This window comes from Anopheles darlingi, chromosome 3, assembly GCF_943734745.1.
Source record: "Anopheles darlingi chromosome 3, idAnoDarlMG_H_01, whole genome shotgun sequence".
NCBI lineage: Eukaryota > Metazoa > Arthropoda > Insecta > Diptera > Culicidae > Anopheles > Anopheles darlingi.
The window spans coordinates 3,217,501-3,245,000 of record NC_064875.1 but is presented as its reverse complement, the minus strand read 5'-3'; the positions used below and the strand labels follow the sequence as shown (position 1 = coordinate 3,245,000).

Below are 27,500 nucleotides of genomic sequence, written 5' to 3'. Positions count from 1 at the left end.
CAACGGATACCCTCAAGGCAACCCGAAGGCACGGGCGCCATTCCTATACAAAGCCCCACAAAAACACACAAACATAAAACTGTGACCGAGCGCAAGAGAACGGGCAGACGGGCAAACGATACTTAATTTGTTATTCAAATACCTCCCCGGTCGAATTTGTCGTTTGGTGCGATCGATTAGTTCTCACCAATAAATCAACCAATTTTCACTGGCAATCGAATGGTCAGCAGCCTCGAACGTCCCCAATCACGTTTCACACATTCTGCTGCGAGGTGGAAGCTAAAGACGGAGCCAAGCCGTTTGCGCCGCGTCGCGTGATCGACCCCTTCCGGAGATGATCTTTACGAGATGGCATCGTCATCTTTTTTTTGGCGATCGGAGGGAGCAGGTTTGGTGTGGGGGATGTTTGGGTGTTTGAAAAATGATTATCTTTTACGAGCTGCTGCTACCAAAGGAGCCAGCGATACTGTACCGTGGCTTGTCTTATCGGGTGTAACATTGATAATTGGTAGAGGTGTGGTACGTTCGGTTGAATCATTTTGATCGTTCATCACCAGGTGGCTTTGACTAGTCGATTAGAACAAATCAGCAGAGCGTGTTTTGGACGTAAAGGACAAACTGGTCCCAATGCCATCCTATAATACAGAAACGTCCTTTAAATAGCTTATCAATTTATTTGTTTCAATTCAACTATGCTAATACGAATTGCAAATCAAATCTATATTTGCAATCGCAACCTAAAATAAAAGCTTACTGTGTTATAACTTTAAAAGACTCACTCCAGTTTTCTTCAAAGATAGCAATTTCATTGTTATGCAAGTGTTTATATATTAAAAATTATGTAGGATAACATAATATAACAACATCCAACAGGAACAGGAATAGAAGAGCATATTCGTAAAATGTATAATTAAGCTAAAATATGTTAATGATAAGTTGTGAAAGTTTTAGGATTTTGTAGAGGAATTGGCTGCCGTTGTAAGCCTAAAGGCCTTGGCCTTTTGCAAGTTAGCGTCGAATTAGGCAAAGTACTCACCATCTGATTTTCCATTTTCTCATTCGAACAGCGCACTACGTAGAGGCGGAAAAGCTACGCGGCCGTCCGTTGGGTGCGGTCGGCAAGTACCGGGTGAGACGCAAGTTCCCCCTGCCCCGCACAATCTGGGACGGCGAGGAAACGAGCTACTGTTTTAAGGTAAGTTCGATCCTTGTACCGTTTCTCAAGTGAATCGTAACGATCGGTCGATTCGATCGCACTGCACCAACGGAGCGTCGGAGGACACGTTGATTTGAATACTCTTGATCTTCACTTTTCGTACTCTCTTTCTTTTTCTCGGTTTTTCAATCCAATCGAAAAACTAAAGGAAAAATCAAGATCGGTCCTGCGAGATTGGTACACCCATAATCCATACCCATCGCCCCGGGAGAAGCGGGAGCTGGCCGAAGCAACCGGCTTAACGACGACACAGGTAAGTGGAACGGATGTACAACAGTGTTCGAGCCGCACAGGAACAGGTCCAGGACCCTTTCCATCTGATCGCTTTCCTTCGTTACTCCTGTCCCGCATCACTTCCTTCCAACGCGACCGAAAACCCATTGACGGAATGCCTGAAGCCCTGTTTTGAACCTTTCGTCGGATGCTAGTCCCGGGATGCTAGCTTTCGGAAGGCGCATTACCTAAGCCAACAGGACCTCGTGCGTTGCCGTGCCCGGTTGATTGAGGAAATTCGATAGCCACGGTTCACCGATAAGACGGTTGTTGTCTGCATTGCGTCCGCCGCCGTCGGGAATGCCGACGGTAGCATCCAATCGGACGGGATGATGGTTTGCGTTGGGAGAAATTGGAGATCGGATTATTATTATTACCATTAATAATATCTCCAACGCTGATCCGCAACATATTGCTTTCGTGCTGTTGTGGCTCTTGTTTTGTCCTTTTTTTGGTGCTCCTAGGGAACAACCCCTCGTAGGGTATCACTTACACTCGCCTACGCCTTCGCTGACTTGGAACTTTTGTTTTATCCTGGCAGCGAAGGATGCGCTCGGTGGCGGTGCTCGGTTGATAGGTTTAGGATTATCTGGCGTCAGGATTGTTTTTGAGCGCAGCGCAACGGGAAGATCCTTGTAACGGTCAGCAGCGATCGGTTGGTATGATAGAAAGGATCGATACAGGAAGATTCAACTCTAGATCATGCAGACGTCGTCATTTGATGGCATTTGGTCGTCCTTGTTACTTTTGTTTCCTGGAAATCTTACAACCTACAAGCTCTCTGAGGCGGTCGTTTGTAATTGATATCGTTATAGGCTGGAGGGATCGTTTGGTTTTTGATTTCATAAAATCTTGCCTTTTTGGCATAGCGAAGCATAAGGTGCCTTGTGTCAAATGTGAAAATCCTACCTAACTACGATAAGGAAACGCAGAAAAGCTAATGTATTCCTTAAAAATGGACCAAAATTAGTCGAATACGACAGTGAGCCTAGCTTTTGCATCAAGAGTCCCGTCGGCAATTTCATTTTGAAATCGCTGATTTCTCTCTTGCTAGCAAAGAGATTCTTAATAGTAATTTTGGTATTGAAAAAACAACTCCAAAACTCCCTTCAATTATGCTCCAGGAACTTTAATGGATGTAGATTTATGATAAGTCCAGAAAACAGATAATGCTAGGAAGTCGATTCAGAAGAATGATCCCAATTTCACGACACTTTAATTTGATGCCAATAGAATACTTGAAATCAACAGCATGTTAGGACATACATAACGAAACAGCAGATCAACACTTAAAATGTGTTCATTCTACAAACACAGCATGAGCATAACTCAAGAAACGGAAGCAAATAAGTACAAAAGACCCATCAAAAGGCGCTCAATTTGTATGTGAGGGGCTGTTTACGACCGGAACAATGGATTAATTTAAAACAATCACTGCAGGGATGCCCTCGTGGCACACCGACGAAACATTATTTTGTGGCCTGAGCCATGAGACCTCCTGAGAAGGAGGCTCGTTAGCACCTTCGTCATACCCGTAACCTTCTTTAGGAGCAATTAATCCTCTGTCGATGGGCCCCTGTCGATGTCTTCATTCATTCTAATTTATGATCCCTTCATGGCGCATGGTTCTCGACTTGACGAGCGTTACGTGGGCCGGTGGAAACACCAAGAACCTTTTTCCTCACGCCTTTCTATCTCTCTTTCCGTTCATTTCGTTCACAGGTTTCGAATTGGTTCAAAAACCGGCGGCAGCGCGATCGAGCAGCTGAGCATAAGGAGTAAGTACATACTCGGGGTCGTGGCCTCTTTCTCAACCGTCGTCCTTCTGTCCTTATGTGCCTGTCCGGCCGTCTGGCTGTGAGTCCTTTTTCTTGCCATTCTTTGCCGACGACTGTTCACTTGAAATCAAGAGAAAAGAGGACCTTTTGACGTGGTGCGCACTGAATGGGGAAGCACAGGAAGCGGACTTCATTAGGCTGTCCGGGCTGTTGCTTCAGGGGTTTGCCTTATTGCTGCCGATCGTTCAGTACGACCGTAGCCCATATCTTGATTGTTTGTTGCTTTTATGGAAGGGATTTTCTTTTCTGCAATGGCCGAAAACCGAAGAAAATTATGAGATGAAATGCCTTTCATGGCCGCTGTCAATGAGCTTGTCATGCTATTAATTGTTCATTATTGATCGACACCGTTTTCCTCGGCCAACTTATGGGGTTTCGAAGGAACGGTTGATTCACACGGAGAGCAGCAAATTCCTTTTGCAAATGCTGCGTTTTCACATTTCCCCTCAGCCCTCAGGTCGTTGGCTATGCTCCACATTGAGTAGACAATGTTTCAAAATGGGGGAAACCTCATTGCGTGCCTTCCGGCTCTTGGCGACACCGCAAACGTCAACCGGGCATTCGCTCCGGTTCCGTCTCTATGTCTCAGCGCAACAGTGCTGCTGTAACCCAAGAAGACCAGGTATCTCCTGTGAGACATCGCTTATGCTTACGGTAAGATGCGGTGGGACGCTTTGGAAAGGTGGCCACCCTCCTCGAAGCTAGAAGAAGACCCGGTGCACGTCGTGCGCAATGCTTCTGCAGGAGAGGGGCTCGCCGGTCCAACGGATCCTCCCTATTTGGCCGGAGACCCGGATCGGATGGAGGTTGGCGGGCGGAAGATAAATAAAATGTAAATAAAAGTATCCGATTTCGGCCACAATATGGATTTTCCTCCCCCATCGTCGACACCGCCGCGTGGGGCGAACGCACGCCATTGGTTCACCGGCACATTAGCTTTTCCTAAGTGAAGCTCAAGCTCTCGTCCTGCGCATTCGATCATTTTCTCGCTCTGTCTTTCCCTCTCCCTCACTTTGTTTATCACATCCTTTTCCTATATTACTATATATTTTTTACTATATTTTTCGATGGCCCTTCGTGTGAGTTTTGTCGGAGTTTTATGCTATATCTTCGATGGTGAGATGCATATGGGCCGGGATATGGAGCATGATGCCCTTGAAGCGCTTTTAATGCATCAAAAGCCAACCACGAGCGATACCGCGATAGTTCAATAATCTTTGTACATAAGAGGAGTCATGTTTAATCATATTAAGGAGCATTACTTGTTTGTGAGAAAGAATACTTGATGGATTCTTTACATATAAATGCAAATTTAATAGGATTGAAAGGGCCTCTGACAAAAACATTGGACAGCGTTTAAATAAGAAGAACGTCAGGAGTGTAAAGTTTGCCTATCTTCAAAGAGCCAAAGCTAACATTCGTAGAAAATCGAGATTTTCTAAAAACAAAAAATATTACGATGAATTATTCGTCAAATGTAAATGAGGGGGTGGCTGAATCTTCTGTGGCAAGCCAAGACCGTTCGTCGGTTGTAGCACCTGAAAAATGATTCATAACATTACTTGTAGAAATGCTTACACACGACCAGCGATCAAAATTATTATTTTACATCCCTGATACACTCGTAGATTATTGAAAGTAATAAGAAACAATTTATTTCCATTAAAACCATACCACAAAGGACATGGATAACTCTTTAGCCATTACGATTATTACGACCACGGCTCTTCTGCAAGGAACCGTATAAGCGCGATTCAAAGAGCCCATATTTTACTTATAATAACTAAGTTGTGATACAACCCTTTTGATAAACAAGAGATACTCTTGCTGGTGTGCTTTGCAATGCAGCATAAACCAAGGATGAAAACCGAAGGGAGTTCTTTCTCCTTAACAGCTAAGCAGATCGTTCTGCCGTTACATACCTTTCGCTACATAAACAGCACAACGTAGAGAAAGTAGCCCACACACAAATGCCATGGTTCATTGTTTTTGTTGTTGTTGTGGTTTTCATTTCAATGCACCCAGGGCTGTACTAAGGCGTATTCTGCGAAATCGGGGCCCCGTGTTGTTGGTGAGGTTGGCCAGTAATTTCGAAGAACGAAACCCTAGTAACCAGGACACACCGACTACCCTTGCGCGTAGTGTGCTTGGTTGGTGGCCCGTTTGGCAAGGAAGGGTGCCGCCTTGTGTACTAAAAGGACTCCAGAGGTTGTTGTTGTTGCTTCCAGCCAGCATCCATCCGGCAGCGCTATCCATAACATTAACTCATAATGATCGGATGATGATGCACGGAATGCACGGATGTAAAACAGCATTCCCAACCCATCATAACCGCAGGATAATGGTCATTATGAGCCCTCGAGATTGCGCAGGCCTCAGCGAACGGTTGTCATATTATGTACGCAACTGCGAACGCCCACCAACAACCCACCCACCCATCCACCCACATAAGGTCTCCCATTGGCACACATACAACCGTGGCAGCGGTAGCAGCATAGCAGCACACGTACGCTGGTGCGCGCTGGCGCAAACAAAAGGTCCAACGGCGACGACGGGGAATCCGGGCGTCGGAGCGAAACCTGATCCTCGGACATGGCCGTAAGCACGCCACGCTACGATGGATGATGGTTGTTGCGGTGGATCGCGCTTTTCCTTCTGCTCTGGCCGGGACTTGGACCGCGGTCTGAGCCGGGGTCGGGGCCTGGGCTGGCGCGATTGGGACCACCACCACCGCTCGTTAATGGGGTGGTTTAATTGTGTTTTATATTCGTGTTCCCGCAATCGCATACTCTCGGGCCGGCAGCATGTTGCAGCAGCATCCATCCCAGCCCTACAGCCAAGCACTACGTGTAACGCTTACGAGTAACGCTTCTCTCGCATACGTTTGTGCCGGTTTGGGAGGTGGTTAGTGGTGTATGTGTGTTTGTATGTGCCCTGTTCGGGCGAACCGGGTATAGTCGTTGCCTTCACGGAAATTAATGGCGTATCGGATTACATCCTTGAGTACACTCGCATCATCCGGCGCGAGCGACGACCACGGCTCTACACGTCGATGGCAAGATGGTTGGGATGGTGACGACGATGATGATGATGCTGATGGTGATGATGATGATGATGATGATGTGTGCTGTTCGCTCGTACTTCTTCCGTGCTTCTGTGGCCAGCGAGAAGCCCCGATAGGACAATGTATGTGTGCCGCGGTGTGGTTTGTGTGGCTGGAAGGAGCGTAACCATATGGGAGGTCAGAAGACAGAAGAATCGGTCCCGTGGCCACGGAGGAGAAGGAGATATTTTTAGTGACGTAGACATAGGTTGGTTTTCGTAGTAGTTGCGCTCTTGGTGCATCGCAGGATTCCGGTGTGCGTGCTGTGAGTTGTTGTTGTCGTTGAGAAATAGTGGGCAGCCGGTTTTTGGCCGGGATTAGTGGCGACGAAGGGCGGCGATATCATCATCAACGTCGACATTATGATTGGCCTTGACACGGAGAGCCGCCGACCGACCCGGAATCGCACCCTCACGCCGAACCAGTTTTGCATAATGTGCGAGAATGTCCGGTTGATGACAAAGAAAGACAGTGGCGGCGGTGTACATAAGGAGTCTTTATCGGGGCTTGGCGAGCAAGCCGCGGACCACTCCGTTTGATGGCCATTAATCATTTCAAGGGATGGAGTTTTTGAATTGTTTGAAATTGGAATTAAGGAGTGTCCTAGATCCTTTGGACATAAATTGCGCTTCAATGATCTTCTTCAATGATGGCGAACTTGATTAGCGTTTGAGGACATTTTCTGGCACAACACATTGGCATAAGTTGGTAAAAGATGAACATTTTTAAACGCGCGACAATAGCAAACATTTTACTTTAATTTCGGTTTGATTTTACTTCAATTTCTTCAAGTAAACGTTTGTTTGCGTCGTTTCTTATAGTATAAAGCTGACTTCTTCTTTGCGTAGACGACTCATAGTACTAGATCGGTCCATTGGCCGGTCGGATGATAGTGTTTGCCTACGTTTGCCCTGTGCAATTGACCCGATAGTTTACGCGATTATTAAAGAAATAAAAAACTAACTATTTCGTAATTTTATGAGACTACAGACAAGCGCCATCGCGCTTTTGACTATGTGGCGAAGGTGTGGGGTGCCGTTTGTAACAGCTACCGCATGATTAGAAGAACACTCCGCTACTTGGGGCGTACCCGGGATAAGCACTGATACCGGATCCTGCGGCACTAGATGCACCCGACCGGGCACCAAAACCACCGGCCAAGGATCCTGCGTTAGCACTGGCTCCTGAATATGAGGAGCCAAAGTCGTAACCAGGATAAGCACCAGCTCCAGCAGCACTACTTGCACCGGAACGTGCACCAAAACCATCGGCTGAAGATCCGGCATTGGCACTGGCGCCCGAATAGGCGCTCGCGTCACCGTAACCAGCTGCTCCGGCAGTGGAATAGGCCGAGGATTTTGCGGCGGCATGAGCGTCATTGCCCTGATACTTGATGAAGTAAACTTCTGGTTTGCCGGCCGAGAAGGTACTTGCGTCGGCCTGAGCCCGGGAGTTCGCATTTGCCTTTGGTTTGTTGGTGAGCACATAGATGACGGTTTTCTCCTCGATCTGGCTGGCGGCTCGGGCAGCAGCTCCAGCATTGGCACTAACGGATGGGGCCTTGATGAAGATAACCTTGTAGTGTTTACGGGGCGTGATGGTCAACGTTTCGGCTTGGGCCGTTGCCTTATGCTCCTCAGGTGCCGCGTGGTAATAGAAGTGCTTCTGGACTACCGGGGAAGCGTACCGAATCTGAGTGTTGGCGAAAGCATTTGCAGTAGCTCCGGTTGTTGCAAAGCTCCGACCGACAGCTGAGCTCGAGGATCCAGCAAATGCGCCCGCCGATGATCCGCTTCCCAGTCCAGATTGGTAACCAGGAGCGGAGGCTCCTCCGAAACTAGAAGCTCCGGCACCGGCGGAAGCTCTGCTGCCAAATCCTCCAGCATAGCCTGGAACAGCTCCTCCGAAACCTGAAGCCGAGGCACCAGCATATGCATTGCTGCCAGACAAGTCTCTCTTTCTCCTGCGATCCTCCGTTCCACCATCAGTGCCGCCTTCTCCATCTGCTCCGAATATGTCCTCTTCGGTTCCTGCGTCAAGTACGTCAAAGGGACCTGTTCCATCTTCTCCGCTATCATGTTCATCAGCGAATACCGTAACTGAAGCAACTGCCAAGCATGAGACGATGATCTAAAACATTCGATAGAAGAGACAGCTCATGATTGTTGTTCGTGCAGTCGGTCCAGAGGATAATGGTGGTGCGAATTCGTTAAACCCACTGCCAGATCACCACGTTTATCACGATTCCTTCACTTGGTTTTGGTCACTGTCTTGTTACACTCCGGATAGCACTTGCACACTTACCCAAAATCGACGCATGTTGAGTTCTTCACGTTCCTTGGAGTTACAAAATTAAGCGTCAATTTCTTTGAAAATCTTCTGGCCGGCAGAACGTTTCCGATGAAACGGTTGGACATGAACTGAGGATCGGACAGAACTTTCGCTTTTATATAGCAAACCCAAGCGGCGCCAGAATCCCGATTCTTTTGCTTTTCGATTTTCTTTATTGCTTTGTTTTTCATCCCGAATTTATGGTTCCTCTCACCCTATTTAGCATATTTGCATTCTGCATTTCAGTCAGACCGCAACCCACTATGAAAATGAACATCCAAGAGAGAGAAGAGCTGCTTTTGGGACGAAAACCACTTTAAACAAACAGATTGTTACCAAGTATTGGGTCCTAAAACGTATGCTAATATTCTTTGATAATGATCCTGTTTGATTGACGAATCGTATGCTGTTGCTTTGAAAATGTTAGGTCATTAGTTCGTTGGTATCACTTAAGCTTTCTTAGCAAAGTGTGGTCAGTGCTCTTAGTTGTTCGGAATCTACAGAACGCTGTAGAATTTATGGCGACCTTTGTAGCGCGGGTGAAAGGAACATAGAAGCCTAACCCGTTTTATCCAGAAATAGATTGACCAGCATAATAGCAGGGTTCAAATGTGCATGAACTCAAAGACTGGAGACTATCTTAACGAGTTAGATGAATTTACAAAGTGAGGAAGTCACCAACAGGATTTAATTAAAATTTCAAATCAGTTGGTGATTTTTCTGTGGAAAGGATCCTGTGTCGTTGTCGTTGAGCACTAGAAGTGCACTGAACCCATACATCTTGCTTTTAAGTTTACAGTCTTTTGACTTTAGAGCCCGATGTAAGATAATTTTAGTTTCATTTGGAACAATTCGCTATAGCCGTGATAACTTCCCTCAGATAAGCCAAAGTTGAAGATGGAGTTGTTCATGTTAACGAATGACGTGTGATTTCGTTAACTGGTATCGACCGGTGTTGATGATCTCATGCATTCAAAGATGCTTTGCTCGTTAAAATTCCACCATAAAATCGGCAATAAATGGAAAATCAACTCGATAAAGGAACCAGAAAGCCGGACTAGCGTGACGACCGGTTACTGAACCCTTTAATTTTTACAGGATCTCGTTAATAGGATCGCAAGTCGTTGACAGAGTCGAATCAACAATCGCTGGATTTTAGAGAACTCGTTTTTTTGTTTTTGTTTTGCTCATCGATGTGGTTTAGAAAGGCATGCATCGTTGCATCCTGGCCTTGATGCTCTCTGGGATGAATTTCGCTCTCATGTGACAATGTGTTCGCATTCCTTTTACTCCAAAATATCTCAAAGTGATTATAAAACCTAATTGGATCGCTAATTGGATCGAAATAAAATAAGGCTATCAAAACAAATGGTTGCCTTAAGGGGGGGCTTTGGTTATTTTGGGTCGAAAAAGGGCTTATTTTTGACGATTTTTAGTGAAGAAACCAGTCATCTTTAATTTTTCAAAATAATCTCATATTGAACTACAACTTTTGAAGAATATTTGGTTGTATTTTGGGGAAGATTTGATCAAAACTTCGTTCATGGCATCCAATCTAGAAAGGCAAGTTTGCAAAAATGTACTTTTTGCGGTGCCCATCATAGCCACGTGCCGGGTCATCAGAAATACACAATTGAATATTCTTTTGTTAGATTATAAGTTAATCCAGGTAGCCCCGTTAAGTTTTTGTGAAATTTTCCAATTTTCGATTTTTGGCAGATTTTTAAAGTTGAAAAAGTGATGCTTTTTTCGATGTTGCGTCAAAAATCGACACTTCACATAATTAAAACAATTATTTAAAAAAAAAGTATCAACAATTTTTACAAAAACTCGACGGGGCTACCTGGCAAATAGAGTACAGATTATGTGTTCAAAATTTCAAATCGATTGGTCCAGTAGTTTTGATGCTACGATGGGCACCGACTTTGAAAACGCAAGTTTTGGGAATCGCGATTGAAAGTTGCGAGATGCATTGAGCCTTATATGAAAGGCGGATTTTCAAAAATCCATATCTTTGTCAGTTTGGCTTCGATTGATCCCAAAATTTCACACAATACTCCTGAAAGGATAAGCATTCATGAAAAAATGTAAAAAGTAAATGCGAAGAATTAAAATAAAATACCGAAGCCCCCCCTTAAGTAGATTTTACCAGGTTACTATTTAATCGTTAACAAACCAATGGTTTTAATCGACAATGTCCATGTCATTTATAGTTTTGAAAAATTATCAATTAATTAAAAATATACCCCGTAGATTAAACTACTCTTGTGGTTCCTGTGCCAAATTAACTACATATGCATCAACATTGCTAAACACAGCATAGAGTTCAAAGTATGACCAGTGGTGCTACTACCAGTTATGCTATGCACCACGCTCAGTGTCGCCAGACTGTAACTCCTGCTAGCATCATAGCGCGTGCATCTCATTTGTTCCCGTCCAATTGTTATACCCAGTTTTTGTTATTTTGTGACACACACACACACACACACACGGTGGATCCCGAGCTACACGGACTTGGAATGTGGCACAATTAATTCACGGAAAGCGTGAACTTTAAATTGCTGCCTGCGTGCCACGGGTGTCGCCAATTAATTACAAACTAAGTGTAGTGCTTATGCATCGGTACGCATCCCAACACCCGCTGGCGGCAGACGTCATCGTGACCGACGCTAAACTATTTATTTTATGCCACCACTAGCACTTCTCCGCTCAGCAGCAGAAGATCGAGTCGGAAATTGTGTTTCTATTTCGCACAGCAACTCCCGCACCTCGTAACAGACGGCGTGTTTGTTTATCCGAGGAGAACGTTGAAGTTTACATACCGTTCTGGCTAGCGATCTGATTTATGTGTCGACATTGCTATGCTCTCCGAGCGGTACGTACATCGAAAGTATTACGGAAAATTCGTTTGATAGCGAAACCATAGCATATGCTGTCCACATCAAGGTCTTATCAAGATGATTGGGCGCTGAATGTGGATTGGCGCGGGTTCACAAGTGTTTTGTAACAGTTCAAATGACCAATATTAATGATTTCAATTTGGTTCTGGCCTCCAAGATGTAAACAAGCTAATGACAATGTCGAAAGCAGCCATTAACCGATCACCTGTACCACAAAATCAACGATTAATCCGCAGCAGATTGATTAGTCGGGCTCGCCTGACGATCGATCGATGGGTGGAAAAACCAACGAGAATTAATTTCGAACCATTTCCTTCTGCTCGTTTCAGTACCGGTGAATCGGACAAGCAGCATCTGGATTCGTCGAGTGATTCGGATATGGATGGCCCAAGCCTGGCTTCGCTTGCCGTCGGTCCCGGTTCCGGTGGTGGCGGAGTGCTGCACCTTGGCACCAGCGGCGGAACGCTCAGCACAACCCAGGGTGGTGGTCAAGCTTCGGGTGGTAGCGGAGTGCTTGGATCGGCCGGAGCTACCACGCTCGGAAGCCTAAGCAGTGGCGGTGGGTCGGCATCATCCGGTCTCGATCCTCACAACACCTCACACCATCATGCACATCAACACCAGCAACAGCAACAGCAGCAGCAGCAGCAGCAGCAGCAACAGCAACAACAACTCGGTCAGCATCATCTTCAGAATCCGGGCCATGGTGGTGGGACAACCACGACAGGTGGTAGTGGTGGTAGTGGAGGGGGAGGTGGGCAGCATCCACACTCGCAGTCCCACCTTCATCATCCACACCAACAGCACCACCCGCACCAGCACACCCATCATCACGCCAGCCATCCCCACCAGCATCATGCGTCCTCCCATCAGCACCATACGCACCCGCAGTCGTCGCACCATCAACCGCAGCCACTCGGGACGCGGAACGGCAATCTGATGAACATTTCACCGAGCGGCAACAAGTCGTCGGTGTCCGCGATCGGTCAGCAACTATCGGCTGCTGCCGCCTATTCGCACTTCCACAATGTGATGGGCTCGATGCCACTCTACGACATTGGCGACTATCAACATTTATGATTTTAAGCGGAGCGGTCGTCATCGGGCACAAAAGACAGACGATGGGAAGGGGGGGAGATGGGTGATGGATGGGATGAGCGGAATCAAATGATGTGTATGGCGAGTTCAGCTAGCTAAAACGGAACTAAACCGGAGAAAGGGGCATGCACCCGGTTACCTACCCGGTTGTAAACCTAATCGGCAATGTTGAGGGGCGATTTTTTCTAGTTTAACGTTAGTGTTGATAGTAATCCAATTGATGACTGGCCAAATGCGTGGCCCCGTGTATGGTATTTTCGATACTAGTTTTGTTTTTTTTTAAATCTAAATCTCATTCTCTCACTCACTGTAATCGAATCTTAACGATGTGAATACACAAAATGGTACTTTAAACGTTTCGTTGTTTAATGTTTTCATGCCTTATATTTCATGTAAGAATGTTGTTCTGACGAAAAAAGGAGAGTATTCCAACAAGGCAATGGATGCTAGATGCTCGATTCGCTATCAAACCAAGCCTACTTGTTGGCATAATCGAATTTTGTCCTTCCATAGCCCTGATAATCGTAACAGACGGCTAGACTAAACTGTGCGTACGATAATTGAATAGAAATTGAAGTGATGATGATTAAATTGATGATGTGTCGCTGGGAAAAAATACTGGACTACTTTGTTCGATTGTTATTTTTGTTTTGATATTTGTAACCGTGCAACCAACAACAACCAACAGGGTCTAGAAGAAAGCTAAATGATTGTTGGAACTGTTTTTTAAGACTGAAAATTCATATTGCACTGCATAGAAAATAGGGCAGTATTTAATTTAAACTCGATTCCTTTCGTGAAATTCACCAGCGTTCCAGCCATGCTTTGCGTGTTTTGTACATATGAATCATTAACAAACCATACCGTACCATGAATCAAACTGTACTGGTTTGAATCATTCCAGGAAAGATATCCTTTCATTGAATAAACCAACGGAAACAGGAAAAAGTGTTCCGTCCGGAAACCGAAATCGGAATTACTCAACCGCTTCTGTTGGTCGATCCGATTGATTCATTTCGTGTCCTTTGCCGAAACAGAAGTGAGAACCAATCACGATTTACAATGGACACAGGACTGTGATTGTACTTTATTATGACATTTATATGTTCCACACCAAATTATCACGATTGCAGAGACAACTGAGCACTCCATTCGAACAAAGGATCCTTTTTTACTCCAATTACAACACACTCCGTGGCCACAAATCTCCTGACCGGCAGGGGATAATTACACACGCTTTGTGTGTGTGTGGCACGGGGTAGAAGGTATGCCATAGAGACGGTAACAGCAGGGGTTCTAGCACACCAGTCACCCCTCTTCTAATCTGCGAAATTGCATTTGCGTCTGTGATACGCGACTGTTAAGAGATCAACCGCTTCTACCGGTCCACCGTGCTGAGGGGCGTTGTTCGTTCGACAGCTTTTGGTTTTCCACCCAAATTCCGGATTTCCCGAGTGCATTAGTTTTGGTGCCGATAATCAACCGGAAGAAGAATGGTTACCGGTTAGATACACGTTAGCAGTGATTGGTATGCATGTTACCTTGGCAACACCTTCCACAGCTTCTTCTAGATAACGTTCGGTTCCCGCGGTGCCACGTGTCACGGCATCATAATTACAGTCATCTCTGCCAGCTCCAGCAACATGGCGCGTGCCTCCGAGCATATCGCAAGCCACGTGCAACACGTGTTGATGGATGCTGTAATCCATTTGTGCGGACAGATTTCAATGTTTTGGGTCGCATTATGCTAATGTTGGTTTAGGTTGCACGTTGCTTAATTGGTTTGGGCAGTCCAGGTGATTGATGCCAGCTTACCAGCATGATCCGAAGTTGCTACGGTGGCGGCTTCCTTTCGTGAGAAAACTCTCATATCCAATTACACTGCAATCCATTAATTTGAGTGCTAGTGATCTTCGTCGGATGGTCGGGTTAGATAAGCATCAAAGGATAGTGATCCTAGAGTCCTCTCTGGTCAATCAGAAACTTAGCAAACTTTCGCTTTGTCCAGCATCGCATCCACGCCCTTGTGATACCGCGTACAGCAGGGCGAACACGAGTTTCAAAAGCGACCACCACCAACTCGCATCGATGGGTAACTCCCCTGGCACGTGATACACTTGCGCGCCCGTACATGAATTCGCGACATCTCGCGACGCTCTACATTAAAAGGCAATCATCCCCCGCCCCATCGGCTATCGCTGCGTGGAGCTGGTGTTATCGCTTATCGTAGCACCTAAATTTACAACAATCAGCCACCAGCAGCAATGTAGTAGGTACCGAAGGTGTGAGTGATAATGATCACCCGGAGTCGCGCCGGACAACCATTATAAGGGTCTGGTGGATGGCCAGCGAGGGCGTCAGTAGACGAACGGACAGCTTGTTGCGATAGTCAGCAAACCAGCAGCAACCTTCAACCACCGAGATGTTTACGTTCCTTCGTTTTGCACTCATTGCGGCCACCCTGGTTGGGTTGGCCCATGGTCGTAAGTAGCATCGAAAACGGCCGGAACGGGTTCCGGACTCCGAAGGTCTAATGATCTTTTCCGTGCACGCGGCCAGAGTGTAGTGTCAACATCCGGACGCAGCTGAACTCCCTGGAGCCATTGTTCCTGCGCAACAACCAGCTATGGGCACCAACGGGACCTTCGCTGCAGTGGAACGCTGGTGAATCGACTCTGATTGCCTGTCCGGGCAATACGATCAGCAACAGTAAGTACCGCGTGTCGCTGTCGGAATGTGCCCAGATGTATTAACTCTTGCGTATTTCCCATTGGCCAGCCGGTAGTGTGACCGCTACGATCCAGTGCGTCTCGGGAACGACGTTCAATCTCGGCGGTTCCAATGTGGACATTTCGACCGTTTCCTGTGTGTCGCGCTCGACCGGTCATCTGCAGAACACGGGCCAGAGCTGTGGTGGTGGCGGTACTCTGCTCAACCTGGGCTTTGATATACCGAGTGTGGGCTTCGTGACGTACATTCAATCCTGCTACAACATGCAGACCGCTTCCGTGGTTTACACGCGCCATGTTATCCCCGGTGCAGCCATCAATCGTAAGTATCAAGAAAGCTTCCTTAGGAAGGCTACCGCAGAGGACTGATCTTGAAATTCTTATTTCCACTAGATGCTATCAACGAGTCGTACCGGCCATCGTTCAAGTCGAACGGTGCAGCACCACAGGTAACACCGGCCACATCCTACACGACCGCCCAGCAATCGATCCGGTTGGCGCAGTTGTTGGGTTCGCAGGCGCAGGCCGATCGCTTCATCACCACCAGCTCGTACATGTCCCGTGGCCATCTTTCGCCCGATGCGGACGGTATCTTCCGGCCGTGGCAATGGGCCACCTACTTCTACGTCAACGTCGCACCCCAATGGCAGGCCACCAATGGTGGCAACTGGCTCGTGGTGGAGAATGCGGCACGCACCGTGTCCGGTCGGTTGGCCGAGGATGTGTTGATCTTCAATGGAGCGCACGACATCTTGACGTTGCCGCACGTTAACGGCCAGCAGATACCGATCACGCTGGAGGCCGGCGGTATCCAGACACCGAAGTGGTACTGGAAGATCATTAAATCGCCCCGTACGAACGCGGCCATCGCGCTGGTCAACAACAATGATCCATTCCGGACGAGCATTACGGCCGGTGAGATGCTGTGCCAGGATGTGTGCGCACAGTACGGCTGGAGCAATGCCAACTATGGTAACTTTGCTCGCGGTTACACCTACTGTTGCACGGTGGCGGATCTGCGTCGTTCCATTCCGGCCATTCCAGCGGAAGCCGACGCTGCCAATGTACTCCGATACTAAGGCGTCAAATGAGCGTTTGATAACGGCGGTTTTGCAGGGTTAGGCGGCGAATCGCCCTCCGTTGGGGGTATCGGATGGAGCGTTTCGGTCCATCAAGCGATAATAAATCTGTAATCACGAGGAAAGAGATTACGAGTAGCTACACAGTGCAATAGAAACGAAATGTTGATTCTCATCATTCACGATACCGTGACGCATACAGGTCGCATCCGCGATTGCACAAAATAATCGCGGAACGGGATTAAAATCGTATGGGCGTACCATACTGTAGGGTTTGTTCAACATTTGCTTCCAACGAAACGATAACCATATCGATTCTATACTAAAACTATTATTACTCACGCTTCTAGGCAAATTAATTAAACTGCAGTACCACAACTATCAATATGTACAAATCAGTGCTATCAATATGTACAAATCATCAAGCAGCTGGAGGCTGGTTCCTGGGAAAGATCGTGCTGTGTTGATATAAGTACGAGTAGTCTACTTATACCGTATCCCCTCGTACAGTCCTGCATGCATGTAAATACCCCAAATAACACACAGTGCAGGCTCTATCTATATTCAATTGATCGTTGCGTAACTGACTGGTTACTGACTCAAAAAAACATTATGCCCATCATCAGCTACATCCGTCACCAGATTCTGTAGTCGTCTGTCCAGATAGTATTTCCGCCTCGTGACACGCACCGGATGTACATGAAAATATGAATGGAGGCACAGTCCTTCATTCACAGTCGATGCCGGGAATCGAAATTTTAAAAGGAAAAAAAGAGTTATCGGTAAAAACTAGCCCTCGTTCATTCATAAGCAGAACAGCGCCTTATCGTATGTACAGTTCTCAGTGCAGCTACAGGCTTCGTTTGGTGACTAACAGGAAGGCATATCGGTGCCTAGAGTGGGTGCGGCATCGCGAAATGGAACTTTTGACGCAAATTAGACCATAAACGGCACATGCACTGTTCATTCATTGGAAAGACGAATTCGTTCTAGCTGACTCCTAGCTGACATTAAATATAAGGACCCCAGAAAATGGGTGATTACTCAGTTGTTGTTGAATATTGCTCAAGTAAATGTCGTTGATTGAAGAAGCTCCGAAGTTGTGGTGGAAAAAGGCAAACATTTTGTGCAAAATGGTTAGCATTGGCGTAGCAGTATCCCTTATTACTGCATTGCTACTTTGGAAGGGTGTTCATAGTAGATATCACGGCTCGTACAAATTGAAGAGCGTGATGGATCAATTCACTATCACTGAGCCACGCGGTTTTCCAGTAGTGCATTATGAAGATTTTGTCCCCAAAAAGTGTGGTGACAAACCGACAAAGGATGGGTTCGTGAAATGGAATGTGTTTATACAAACTGGACGCTTCTATCGTAGCTGCGTTGGAACACTGATCAGTCGCAGTTTTGTGCTGACGTCGGCCCACTGTGTGGAAGGAATCCCACCAGATGAGTAAGTACACCTTCTTTCCTCAGCAAATTGATGCCTTTAAATCGTCAGGATAATCACGGGTCTCTTGATCTTTTGAATTCTCTAGGATCAAGTTGTTTCTCGGTCAGGTGCATCTGCGAATTCTACCGTTTTGTGTGGACACAAATCGCTGTCAGCAAGTTCGTGCGGAAAAGGTTTGGGAAAATAAATTCTTCAACGTTGCACTCATCAAGACGCAACTGCCCGTGATAGAGTCCGAAGTAATTCAACCGATTTGCCTTCCGCTCAACGTTACGGTGGAAGATATTCGGCAAGAGAACGAGAAGGTTTTGCAACCCCGCATTCCAGTTGGGCGTAAGTTGTTAATCATCAACGAACTAAAGTGTTTCAAAAACGCGCTCAATGATTACTCATGTTTTTTGTTTCTATGTTTGTGCGATAGGTGGCAAAACGAAACTTGCCTGTGGAAACTGGGGCGTTCCGATTGTTGCGAAGGACCGAACGGAACGGTATAATATCGTCAGTTTGGCCAGTCTAATGTGTAATCCCATGGTAATTGAGCGTGAACCTGAACCAGTTATTGAGTATGTGGCTTGGATAATCACCATTCTGCCCAACGGCGAAAAGGAATTGCCACTTCAATCTATGGGACAGGCAGCCCAGCGTCCAGTGTCGAGATCCCAGAGATATCGTGATCGGCAACAAAGGATCACATGGTCTAAATAGTACTCTTGCTTACTATTTCGTGAGGAATCTATCTTAATTTTTCTGTGATGAAGCATCAACGTGCGCTAACAGCTTAGACAGATTAAGCTTGCTCAGTAAGAGGCTCGATTTCCAAGAGGAGGGCTCAATTATTTATTTATTTGTTACCTCATTCTATATTAATTTATGGCAAAACACTCAACAAAAAGGCTGTGTTCAAAAATAAAATCTCTCTTTCTATAATTGCTGTACCGTGTTTTTATATAATATTACTTATAACCCTTTTAGAATCATCTTTTTGGAATAACCTTGCCTTAATTGAAAATTTCGGAACAAATTTACGAGAAATAACGGCCCATTTAAACTGAAACCACAAGCAAACTCGACAGTTTGTTTCTATTTCAAACAACATCCGTGGTGAATTTGGTGGTGAGTTTAAAAATATAAAGCCTGTGCCACACGATCCATAAACTCTGGCGTAAATTGAAAACGTTTGCTAGAAACTTTACGCTTCGTGTGACACAGGCTTAACAGTTTGCTTGAAATAGGAGCAAACTTTCGAGTTTGCTTGACATTTTATTTTAAATAGACCGTTATCTCTCGAAGAATTTGTTCCGAAATTTTCAATAAAGGCAAGGTCATAACAAAAAGGAGATTTTAAAAGGTTTAGATCTAACAGCTGAGAAAAGGGAGAGGTAGTTATTAACAGTTTAACATCCAAGATTTAATTTATAAGAGTGGGTCAAAAATTTTTACTCTTTAATTTTGGGTGGTTTTCTACACAAGATTTTAAGTTATAATTTTATAAATGCTTTCCATCCCCCTTCTCTCCCGCTCTTCTTCCTAATAGCTTAAATCACGTTTTAAAATTTCCGCAACATTGGAATAAGCTCCAAACGGGTTTTCAAATGGTGATTTTAAATGTTTGATTTTACACTGATCACACTGATTTGTAAAAAAATGAAATGTAAACGAACAGCCCATCTGCTGGTAAGCCATCATCCAATACTCAAGGATTACCTCGAAAACAACGAAATGCAGGCCCATGAACTACAATTTGTACCAGGAGGAGTACGGGAAAAAACATAGCATGTTGGATTGTAGCCGTTGGTGCAAAGTAGACGTCATGAAACTAATGATAAGTACAGTGATGCAATAGGGAATCACCGGGCAAAGGAGTAGTGCGCAAGGCATCGCATAATGTTGCTAAATAATGATGATGATAGACTTAAAAGCGTGCACTTTGTAAAGGCGAGTCATCATTGCTGTGAAATGTGAAAACACCCAGCGTCAGAGTATGAGCCATCGAGGTTCTTATAATATCGGACTAATAGAACTAGTTTAGACGCTTTGCTGGCGCATGACTCATCCCGGAGCCTTCCAGTTCTGCTAGTGAAGAAGAAGCTGCACTTGCAGCATCACGTTTCCCAGTTTCTTCAATGAAAATTCAACCCCCCTTTGCACGAACCCGGCACGAGAACCCGGCTCGGTAACGCTTCGGAATCGTGACATCGGCTTTCTCGGTAACAACGGCCCCACATCTCCTTCATTCAAAAACGACTAACCGAGCGGGAAGGTTGTGCGCGTTCACAGACACGTTTGGTAACCGGTAAGTTTGGTTCGACGAGTTGTTATTGCTGTGATCAGAAGGGCGTAAAGTGAGCAAGTGGTGCATGTTACAGTGCAGATTCCAATCAGGTGGAAGTGCAACGACAAGCCATTGACGAATATCGTGCGATATGTGTGTGTGTGAATCGAAAGGAAGAACCGTCACGTGTGTCGATCTGTGATCTCCGTAAAATTCCTCTTCGAAGGAGCCACACCGCAGTTCGCATCCTCTGTGCCCTAAAGGCAAAGTGACCAAATTATGATGATTTTAAAATTAGAATTCCCATGCCATGACCGACATTAGTCGGCGGCGCTGCTCCGCGGATACACCGGCTTGATCATCGTCCACCGCGGAAAGGGCATGTACATGAAAATGTGGTGCAGCAGCTACATTTCGTAAACGCCGCGCCATCCTGCGCCAGCTGCTTGCCTCCTTCCCTCCCTCTCTTCATGATGATGCTCATCAGCCAGCCAACTTTCCTCATATCATCCCAAGTGCATCTCGGTTTAAATCTTTGACCACAGCGGCCACTACGAACAAGCAGAAAATAAAAACGATCTGCATATTTTACCCCTCTCCCTATCTTTGCTAGTTCACCCTTTTGCCATAGTACTTCTGACCGCATCTTGACCGTCTTTTCCACCCAATGCGCTCTTAATGCGTTTCAGTCTTTTGGGGGGTGATGAAGAGGAAAACTCTCCTCATTCCTGCGGTTGTGACCTATTTGGCTATGAGTGTGTGTATGTGTTTGTGTGGGGCTGTATGTGTGTCAAAAGAAAATCTTCCCTGGGCCTCACTATTGACTCATCGACATTGAAACATCTTCGTGGATGATATGCTCTTGAGCTGCAAGCGTACTTCGATTGGTTTGATTTGCGGGATCGATCGTATGGTACCGAAGGTGTGACTGTGCGTGCGTGCGTAAAAAAGGTGTTAAAAAGATTTGCTGGATCACGAAGATCCCACCAGTTATCAGTTTAATTGCCCGAAAGGCTTTCAACGAAAAGTGTTCTCTCTCCGTCTCTTTTAAGGATCATACAGATCATTCGCACGTGCGATCACCGCGAAAAAAACCGCGGAAAGTGTTCTCACGTGTGCGTGTGTGTGTGTATGTGGGTGTGATTTCGGGTATGTGCGGTTGTTTTTGTCCCTGGTTTCTGTCCCGAGTGCTTCCCTGAAATCGAGTGATTTCGAGTGAAAAGTGAAGGTGTGTTTGTTTACCAGACACCATATTTGAAGTGTCTGTTTGTGGCTCGTAGTTGTCACGTTCGTTTGCTGTTAACAGGACGTTCCTGGAGTGCTTTGGGTGGTTTGGCGCTACACCGACTCCAAAATCGGCTACCGAACCGAGACAATGATGCAGCATCGAAGAAGAAGCATGAAAGCGGTGATGCCAATGGCACTGCTGCTGATGGTGATGATCGGCACGATAGTGGAATGTAAGTGCTGATTTTCATTTTCTTTACTCTCATTTGTCCAATCCCACGTTAAAAGACGATAATCCAGTTGAGGTTCATGAGCTATCCATCAGTGCGTCGTAACGATCTTCTGCTGTTGCTTCCTCTTTTATCTTATCAAACCAGCCCCCTCTTCCTGTAAGAGTTTTCAAAATTTCCAATTCAGATTGAATTTGGCCCTCCATTTTTGCTGACTCCTGCATACAGAGACAAGTGATTTATTCATCTCGAGCTCCAAATTACTAATTGTATTACTAAGCCGGCGACCTGGGATGGGGATAAGCACGCTGAAAGTATTATGATAAAAGCTCTGCGTGCTACTGATGGTGGAGTAACCCCCCCCTTTCCGGCATCTTTAGATTGTGGCCCGAGAGCATGAGAGCTCGCGAGTGTTCTCGAATGTCGAATTCTCGGTGGAAGGTGGTAAGAAGCATCCCTCCTCTCCGCCAGTAATTAGATTATGCTTACCCTGATTTATGAGCCACCAGCGAGCCGTAAGCGGAGCATGAATGCGTGCATACATGCTACATGCCAGGAGTACTTGTGTGTGCCAAGCTAAGCCAAATGTCTCCATAGCAACAGCATAAGCCCAGACAGAAGAACAAGAACGGAGCAACGGAAAGTACTTCCTTCCCTGATCAAAGGTGGAATTATGGAAACCACCTCCAGGTCGATGGGACTTTTCAAAAGCATTCGATGTAACCGGCATAAACGCAATTCACTCTCGTTTGATGATCTTTAAGAGGAAGTTCAATTCGATTACCATTGTCTAGATAGGCAGAACGGCGATGGGTGGGTGGTTTTCTTCTCTGGGACACATTCATTTTGATGAAACTCCGCTCGGTGCTGTAGCGACCATGGCATGGCGCAGCATGCCTGGACCTGCCATGGACCGCTCGCTCGTCATCGCCCAACTCCACACAGCATCAGCATGTTGATTTAATGATAACATTTTTAGGGCGAAAAAAAGCAGTTGGGAAATATTATTCTTAATCAACAACCAGCAGAGTGAGGCAGCAGCCTCGGAAGGGAGAAAATATTTGCTCACCAGTGTCAGGCCGGCCGGGCTCGTGCTGGCATAATATGTTCCTGGGCCTGCCCTGCCTGCTAGCTAGCAGATACTGGATATCACGACGAGCATTGCTTTATGCCGGTGCTGTGCTAGAGGCTCGTTTAAACAAAACATTGCCCAACAACCGGGCAACGTACCTCGTGCTGACTACTACGGCTACGGCTTATGCGCCGGCTTCCGAAACACGTGGTTGCGCTGGCGAGGAATGACCCAGAACAGCACACAGACAGACACGGACATATCTCGTATCTGTAGGTTGTGAGCGTGAGTATTTATAGAACAGTCCGTGCAACACCTCGTACAGGTGTGTGCGCGTTGTTTGCTCTTGTAAGCATCGGAGGCTGGCTCATTATCATGGCTCCACGCAATGGCTCGTTGGTGCGGCCAAACGTTAAATAACGTGCACGGTGTGGGGCTATGGCTATGGTAATTATCCAACTGCTTATCAGACATCGTATAGCCATCTCGCGGTGGAGTCACACACACCCGTGGCCACAAAATGTGGAGTAGCCTCCGGGAACCGTGGTAATGGTGGATGTTGCTTGCGATCACCTTTGGGGAAGTTCCTTTTCTTCCACGCTGCCAGTCTGTATCGGATATAGTCTCAAAACCTTATCTGACTGAGGTTTACGACTTTTACGAGACATAACGCGACTCGGGGGGACAATCGACCCTCCCCTTATCCTTCTCCCGCCCTCCTCCCTCCCTCAGGGGAGACTCTCAAACAAAACTTCCTAATGGATATCCGAGTACCTTCTGGGGAGGTCCGCTCCGAACGGACCCCTCGACATTGGGCGCCTCCATCTGCCAGGATCTCGCATCCCGTGCCGTTTCCGGCCATCAGACCCACACTCTCGTCCCTTTCGTGGCTCCCTGCATGTCCAGAGGCCTTTAGGCGGGGTCCAGATTTGCCCATTTTTATGCAGCCGAGGATTGGGGGTGCGTGTCAGGATTTGTTTTCGGTTTTCCAGGTATCCGGAACCCGAGTGTTCCGGCGACACGGTTAGTGTGTGTGTGTGCGGTGTGATGTGGGAGTTTTATTTGTTCCCGCCGGCGAGCGATAATGGGTCGTGGGCCCCACCACCCCTCATTTGGTTATCGTATGAGTCGAGCCGGTTTCAAATGACCGGGATTGAAACCTGAGATAGGAAGGAAGTTTGTTTAAACGAGCGACGATTCGCGATTCGTGCCTCTTAAAGCGCTGGAATGTTAGCGGAATTTCTCGTGCTCCAGGGTGGAACACACACAGTGTAACAATCATGGATATTAACATGGGACTATGGTTAAACGATTTCGAAAAAAAAGGGACAAGCGAAACTCCATGACACGTTAAAGCTTGTTTTGTGTAAACGTTTGGCTTCAAGCTCATTATTGAAGCACATAAATTTGAAGCGAAAAATTAACCAACCGGCCGTCCTGTACGAGGCGAGCTGGACATGAGCATGAGACGACCTTCACATTCCTCCCATGCGGTTCTAAGAGCGGAGCGGACTCCCCCATGGGAAGCATCCGACACCGGCTTAAGTGTTGTGCGATTTAACGAACGATCGGCGACGGTCTCCGGTCCTGGAGCATCACCAACACCACCACCAGCGATCATTGCCACTGGCATACAGCAACCTCTTCATAACCCCGGGAAAGATAAATCATGAGCAGAACAGCAAAAACGGTTCTCCACATGCGAGCCACACATAAGGCCGAGGGGATGATATTAAAGCATAACAACAACAAAAAAACCAACTGCACAGGGAAGTAGCCCTCATATCCACTGCCCAGGGGGGGTGTGCCATTGCCTTTCCATGTTTCCATTTGCACCCTTTGGTCCCCGCTCCCCCCCCCCCCCCCTTGGCCATCTCTATTGGACCGTCTCTGTCACTGGATCCCCCCCGAGGTATCTAATTTCTTTCTAATGAAGTCGGGTCGGTTTCGGAATTTTGCAGATCGAGCAAAAAAACCATCTGCTTGGCATCGGCATTATGGTGTGTCGCGTTGAGTATGGCGTGCCCTGGAAGCAAACCTCACACATGGCATGCCTTCTGGCTTTCCTCATGCCCAACGCACAGTGAACTGCTAGCGTTACCGTGGAGCATGACACTAACCATGCGACGATCGGCAGCACTTCAGCAGCTGACTCCAGAACACGCGGTCGCGGTTTGCGGTGAAATTGGCGCCGGAAATTCGCACTTTGTCCATTTCAGGCGCTATACGGATAAGGCTTGCGGGGTCAGGCAACCAGGAAGAGCGATAATCACGAGCGCGCTGCGAAGAATCAAAGTTTCCAAATTTAAATTCCAAATTAACAACCCAACACCACCTCGGATCGGTTCAAAGGAAGTGGAAGGATAAATTGAAAATTACGAAATAAGACGGGCCCACGGGCAAAGTCTTCCGTGGTTTTGCCATGGTCGGACGCCGTCGGTTTGAGAGGAAGAATCCGGCGCCAGCGCTGGCGGTTTAATAACTTCACGAACCAGGTAATCTGCCCTGGGCCAAAGCGCCAGCCAAAAAACCGACGGCAAGAGAGCGAGAGAAAGATTTAACAAGGTTAAGGTGTACCGCCGGTTGGATTTCCTTTTAATTAAATTCCAATTAAGTCCATTCAGCGCCATCACCGTTCAGTGGACTGGACACGCGAGGCCCAAACCCAATCTCGGACCGTGCCGGACTTCAAGACAGAATCAGGTGAGAGCAGGCCGACCGTTGAATGGGTTTGCCCGGTTTTCTGTTCATTATGTAATCGGCTGTCTTTACGAGGATATCCTCGATCTCTTCTTCCTTCTCCCTAAAAACCCTCCGAGAAACGCAGGAACCGGTGAACCGGGGCCTACTGCGATGGTGCCATACTCACTCGAACCTCACTATTCTGCTCTCGGTGTGGTTCCTCCAAACCTCAAAAACAAACGTGTGCGTGGCGTGCGTTTATCGCCAGAATAGCCATTATCGGGCCGGGCGGCCAAGCGGCCGGCTGGGGCTGGTTTGTGGTTTATAGTGGGGAACAAATAACTTTACCAGCAAAACCAGCCCCGAACCGGGCTGCTGCTGGTGCGGCCGATGCTCTGGGGTTATGCTTCGATGCCCGATGGCTACGGATTAATTACGAGTTTGGTGTTTAGGACTCCAAACCCACCCCCAAAAAACGCTCGCACAGAACGCCAAGAAGAACGGGGAGGCCGGTTTGCCGTCGATAGTAAAAGCCAGACACACCGATCGAAAGAAGAGGACGACGAAATTGAGAGGGTTAGGCCAGAGCGAGAGCGAAAGAAGCGGAGATATTTTTAAACTGCGGCATTATGAAACATTATTGGTCCCAGTTATCTCAATTAGCGGGTCTCGTGGGTCTCGAGTTGAAGGAACGATCGAAGGGCGCTTCAGCGACGATTAGTCGCCTTCGTCTCCTTGGGCCCTAAGCCTCTCGAAGACCCCTCAAGAGTTCGTAACGAGTGTCTCGTGCGTCTCCGATATGCTCCCGCTAGGGAGAGGGAACGTGATTGTCTCGAGAGATAAACATGCGTCATCGAGGAAACAATGTCGTTCAGTTTGTCAGTTCCAGTTCCCCCCGGACCATTGCGAATGTGGCTAGCAAGCTGACAATTCGGTCAAGTGGTGGCGAAAAGCCATTAATGGGGTTCTAAGCACCTGACCTAGAGGGAGCCGCAGGAGAAAAGAACGAAGGCTACAATGTCCTCTTTCCCCCGTACCTCTTGAACTGGTTCTTCTGAAGTGGTTGAGGGGCAACACGGTTTAGTGCAGAGCTCTAAACGGATCTACCAATGTATGCTCTGCATGTGTTCTCCTTTATTGCTGCATACCCAGTGTATCTGTACCTAGAGCCACTATGTGTGTTTTGATAAGAGTCGATGATTTATAATAATTGCAGCCACATTACTCATCACGCCGGTCGAGGGAAAAAAGGGTGCGTCTATGGCGCTATTTATAGGGTGCTCTTCTGTGCTTTTCCTTCAACCAAAAGTCTTCTGTAGACACTTCGGCTCCCTGAGCGATGATATGTAGGGTAGCACAGGCTAGCACACAATCCATTTCCCCGGACTTTCCCGTATAAAGTAATTGAAAGTTAATTTCTGTTTTATTGGAGAAATACATTAAATAAATTAATGTACACTCCTAGAGAGTGAGACAGACAGAGAGTGAGAGAGAGAGAGAGTGAAAGATGCACACGCGTCGAGTCGTTTGCGATCTGGGATGTGATGCGATGATTGCGTGACCACCGGGACCGGGGGAAAAATGAGGGTGCAACCGAGTGCGACTGTCATGGAGCGAACGACTGCCGGAGGGTTGTTTGCCGCATTTGCTGCAAGGGTGGTGCTGCGTTCCTCATCCACTCTTGGCTCTGGTTCTGGTTCTGGCTTGTCAATTGTTGTGTCTCCTATTTCCCCAAACGCGTGCGCCACTACTGCGGCCACTAGAGTTTACACTTCTGCGTTCTGTTGATTATGCTGGCTCTGCCACTGTGGCTTTGGTGTTGGTGTTGGTTTTGCTCGTTTGCACATCCATCCACCGCTCACTCGGATGCATTGGAAATGAGATGAACGTATTCCGTTGCCGGAATAGTTCTGCATCGGAAATTAGGGGTTCGGGATCGATACGGATTTGAAACATTGGGTTTGCCGTCGTTTTGATCAAGTTGTGGCACTAACGTT

At 47.0% G+C, this 27,500-nt stretch overlaps 2 protein-coding genes and 1 long non-coding RNA gene across 4 annotated transcripts in view; all 3 read left to right on the top strand.

Moving 5' to 3' along the window:
* LOC125953338 (homeobox protein six1) overlaps positions 1-13,164 on the top strand; it is a 21,366-nt gene extending 8,202 nt beyond the window's left edge. The window contains exons 3-6 of the mRNA XM_049682831.1: positions 1,068-1,195; positions 1,365-1,469; positions 3,212-3,267; positions 11,991-13,164. Coding sequence (XP_049538788.1) covers positions 1,068-1,195; positions 1,365-1,469; positions 3,212-3,267; positions 11,991-12,741 — 1,040 coding nt within the window. The 3' untranslated portion in view covers positions 12,742-13,164. The remainder of the gene's footprint in view (positions 1-1,067; positions 1,196-1,364; positions 1,470-3,211; positions 3,268-11,990) is intronic.
* A 2,017-nt stretch (positions 13,165-15,181) lies between these two features.
* On the top strand, positions 15,182-16,567 carry LOC125958093 (uncharacterized). The gene is made up of 4 exons (XM_049691216.1): positions 15,182-15,242; positions 15,319-15,468; positions 15,538-15,810; positions 15,882-16,567. Exons 1-4 carry the CDS (start codon positions 15,182-15,184, stop codon positions 16,565-16,567), a joined length of 1,170 nt encoding a protein of 389 aa, XP_049547173.1.
* A 3,694-nt stretch (positions 16,568-20,261) lies between these two features.
* The window catches only part of LOC125953359 (uncharacterized), a 43,822-nt gene continuing 36,583 nt past the window's right edge, over positions 20,262-27,500 (top strand). For both annotated transcript variants that reach the window (XR_007468954.1, XR_007468955.1), the window contains exons 1-2: positions 20,262-20,313; positions 21,345-21,752. This is a non-coding gene — a long non-coding RNA (uncharacterized LOC125953359). The remainder of the gene's footprint in view (positions 20,314-21,344; positions 21,753-27,500) is intronic.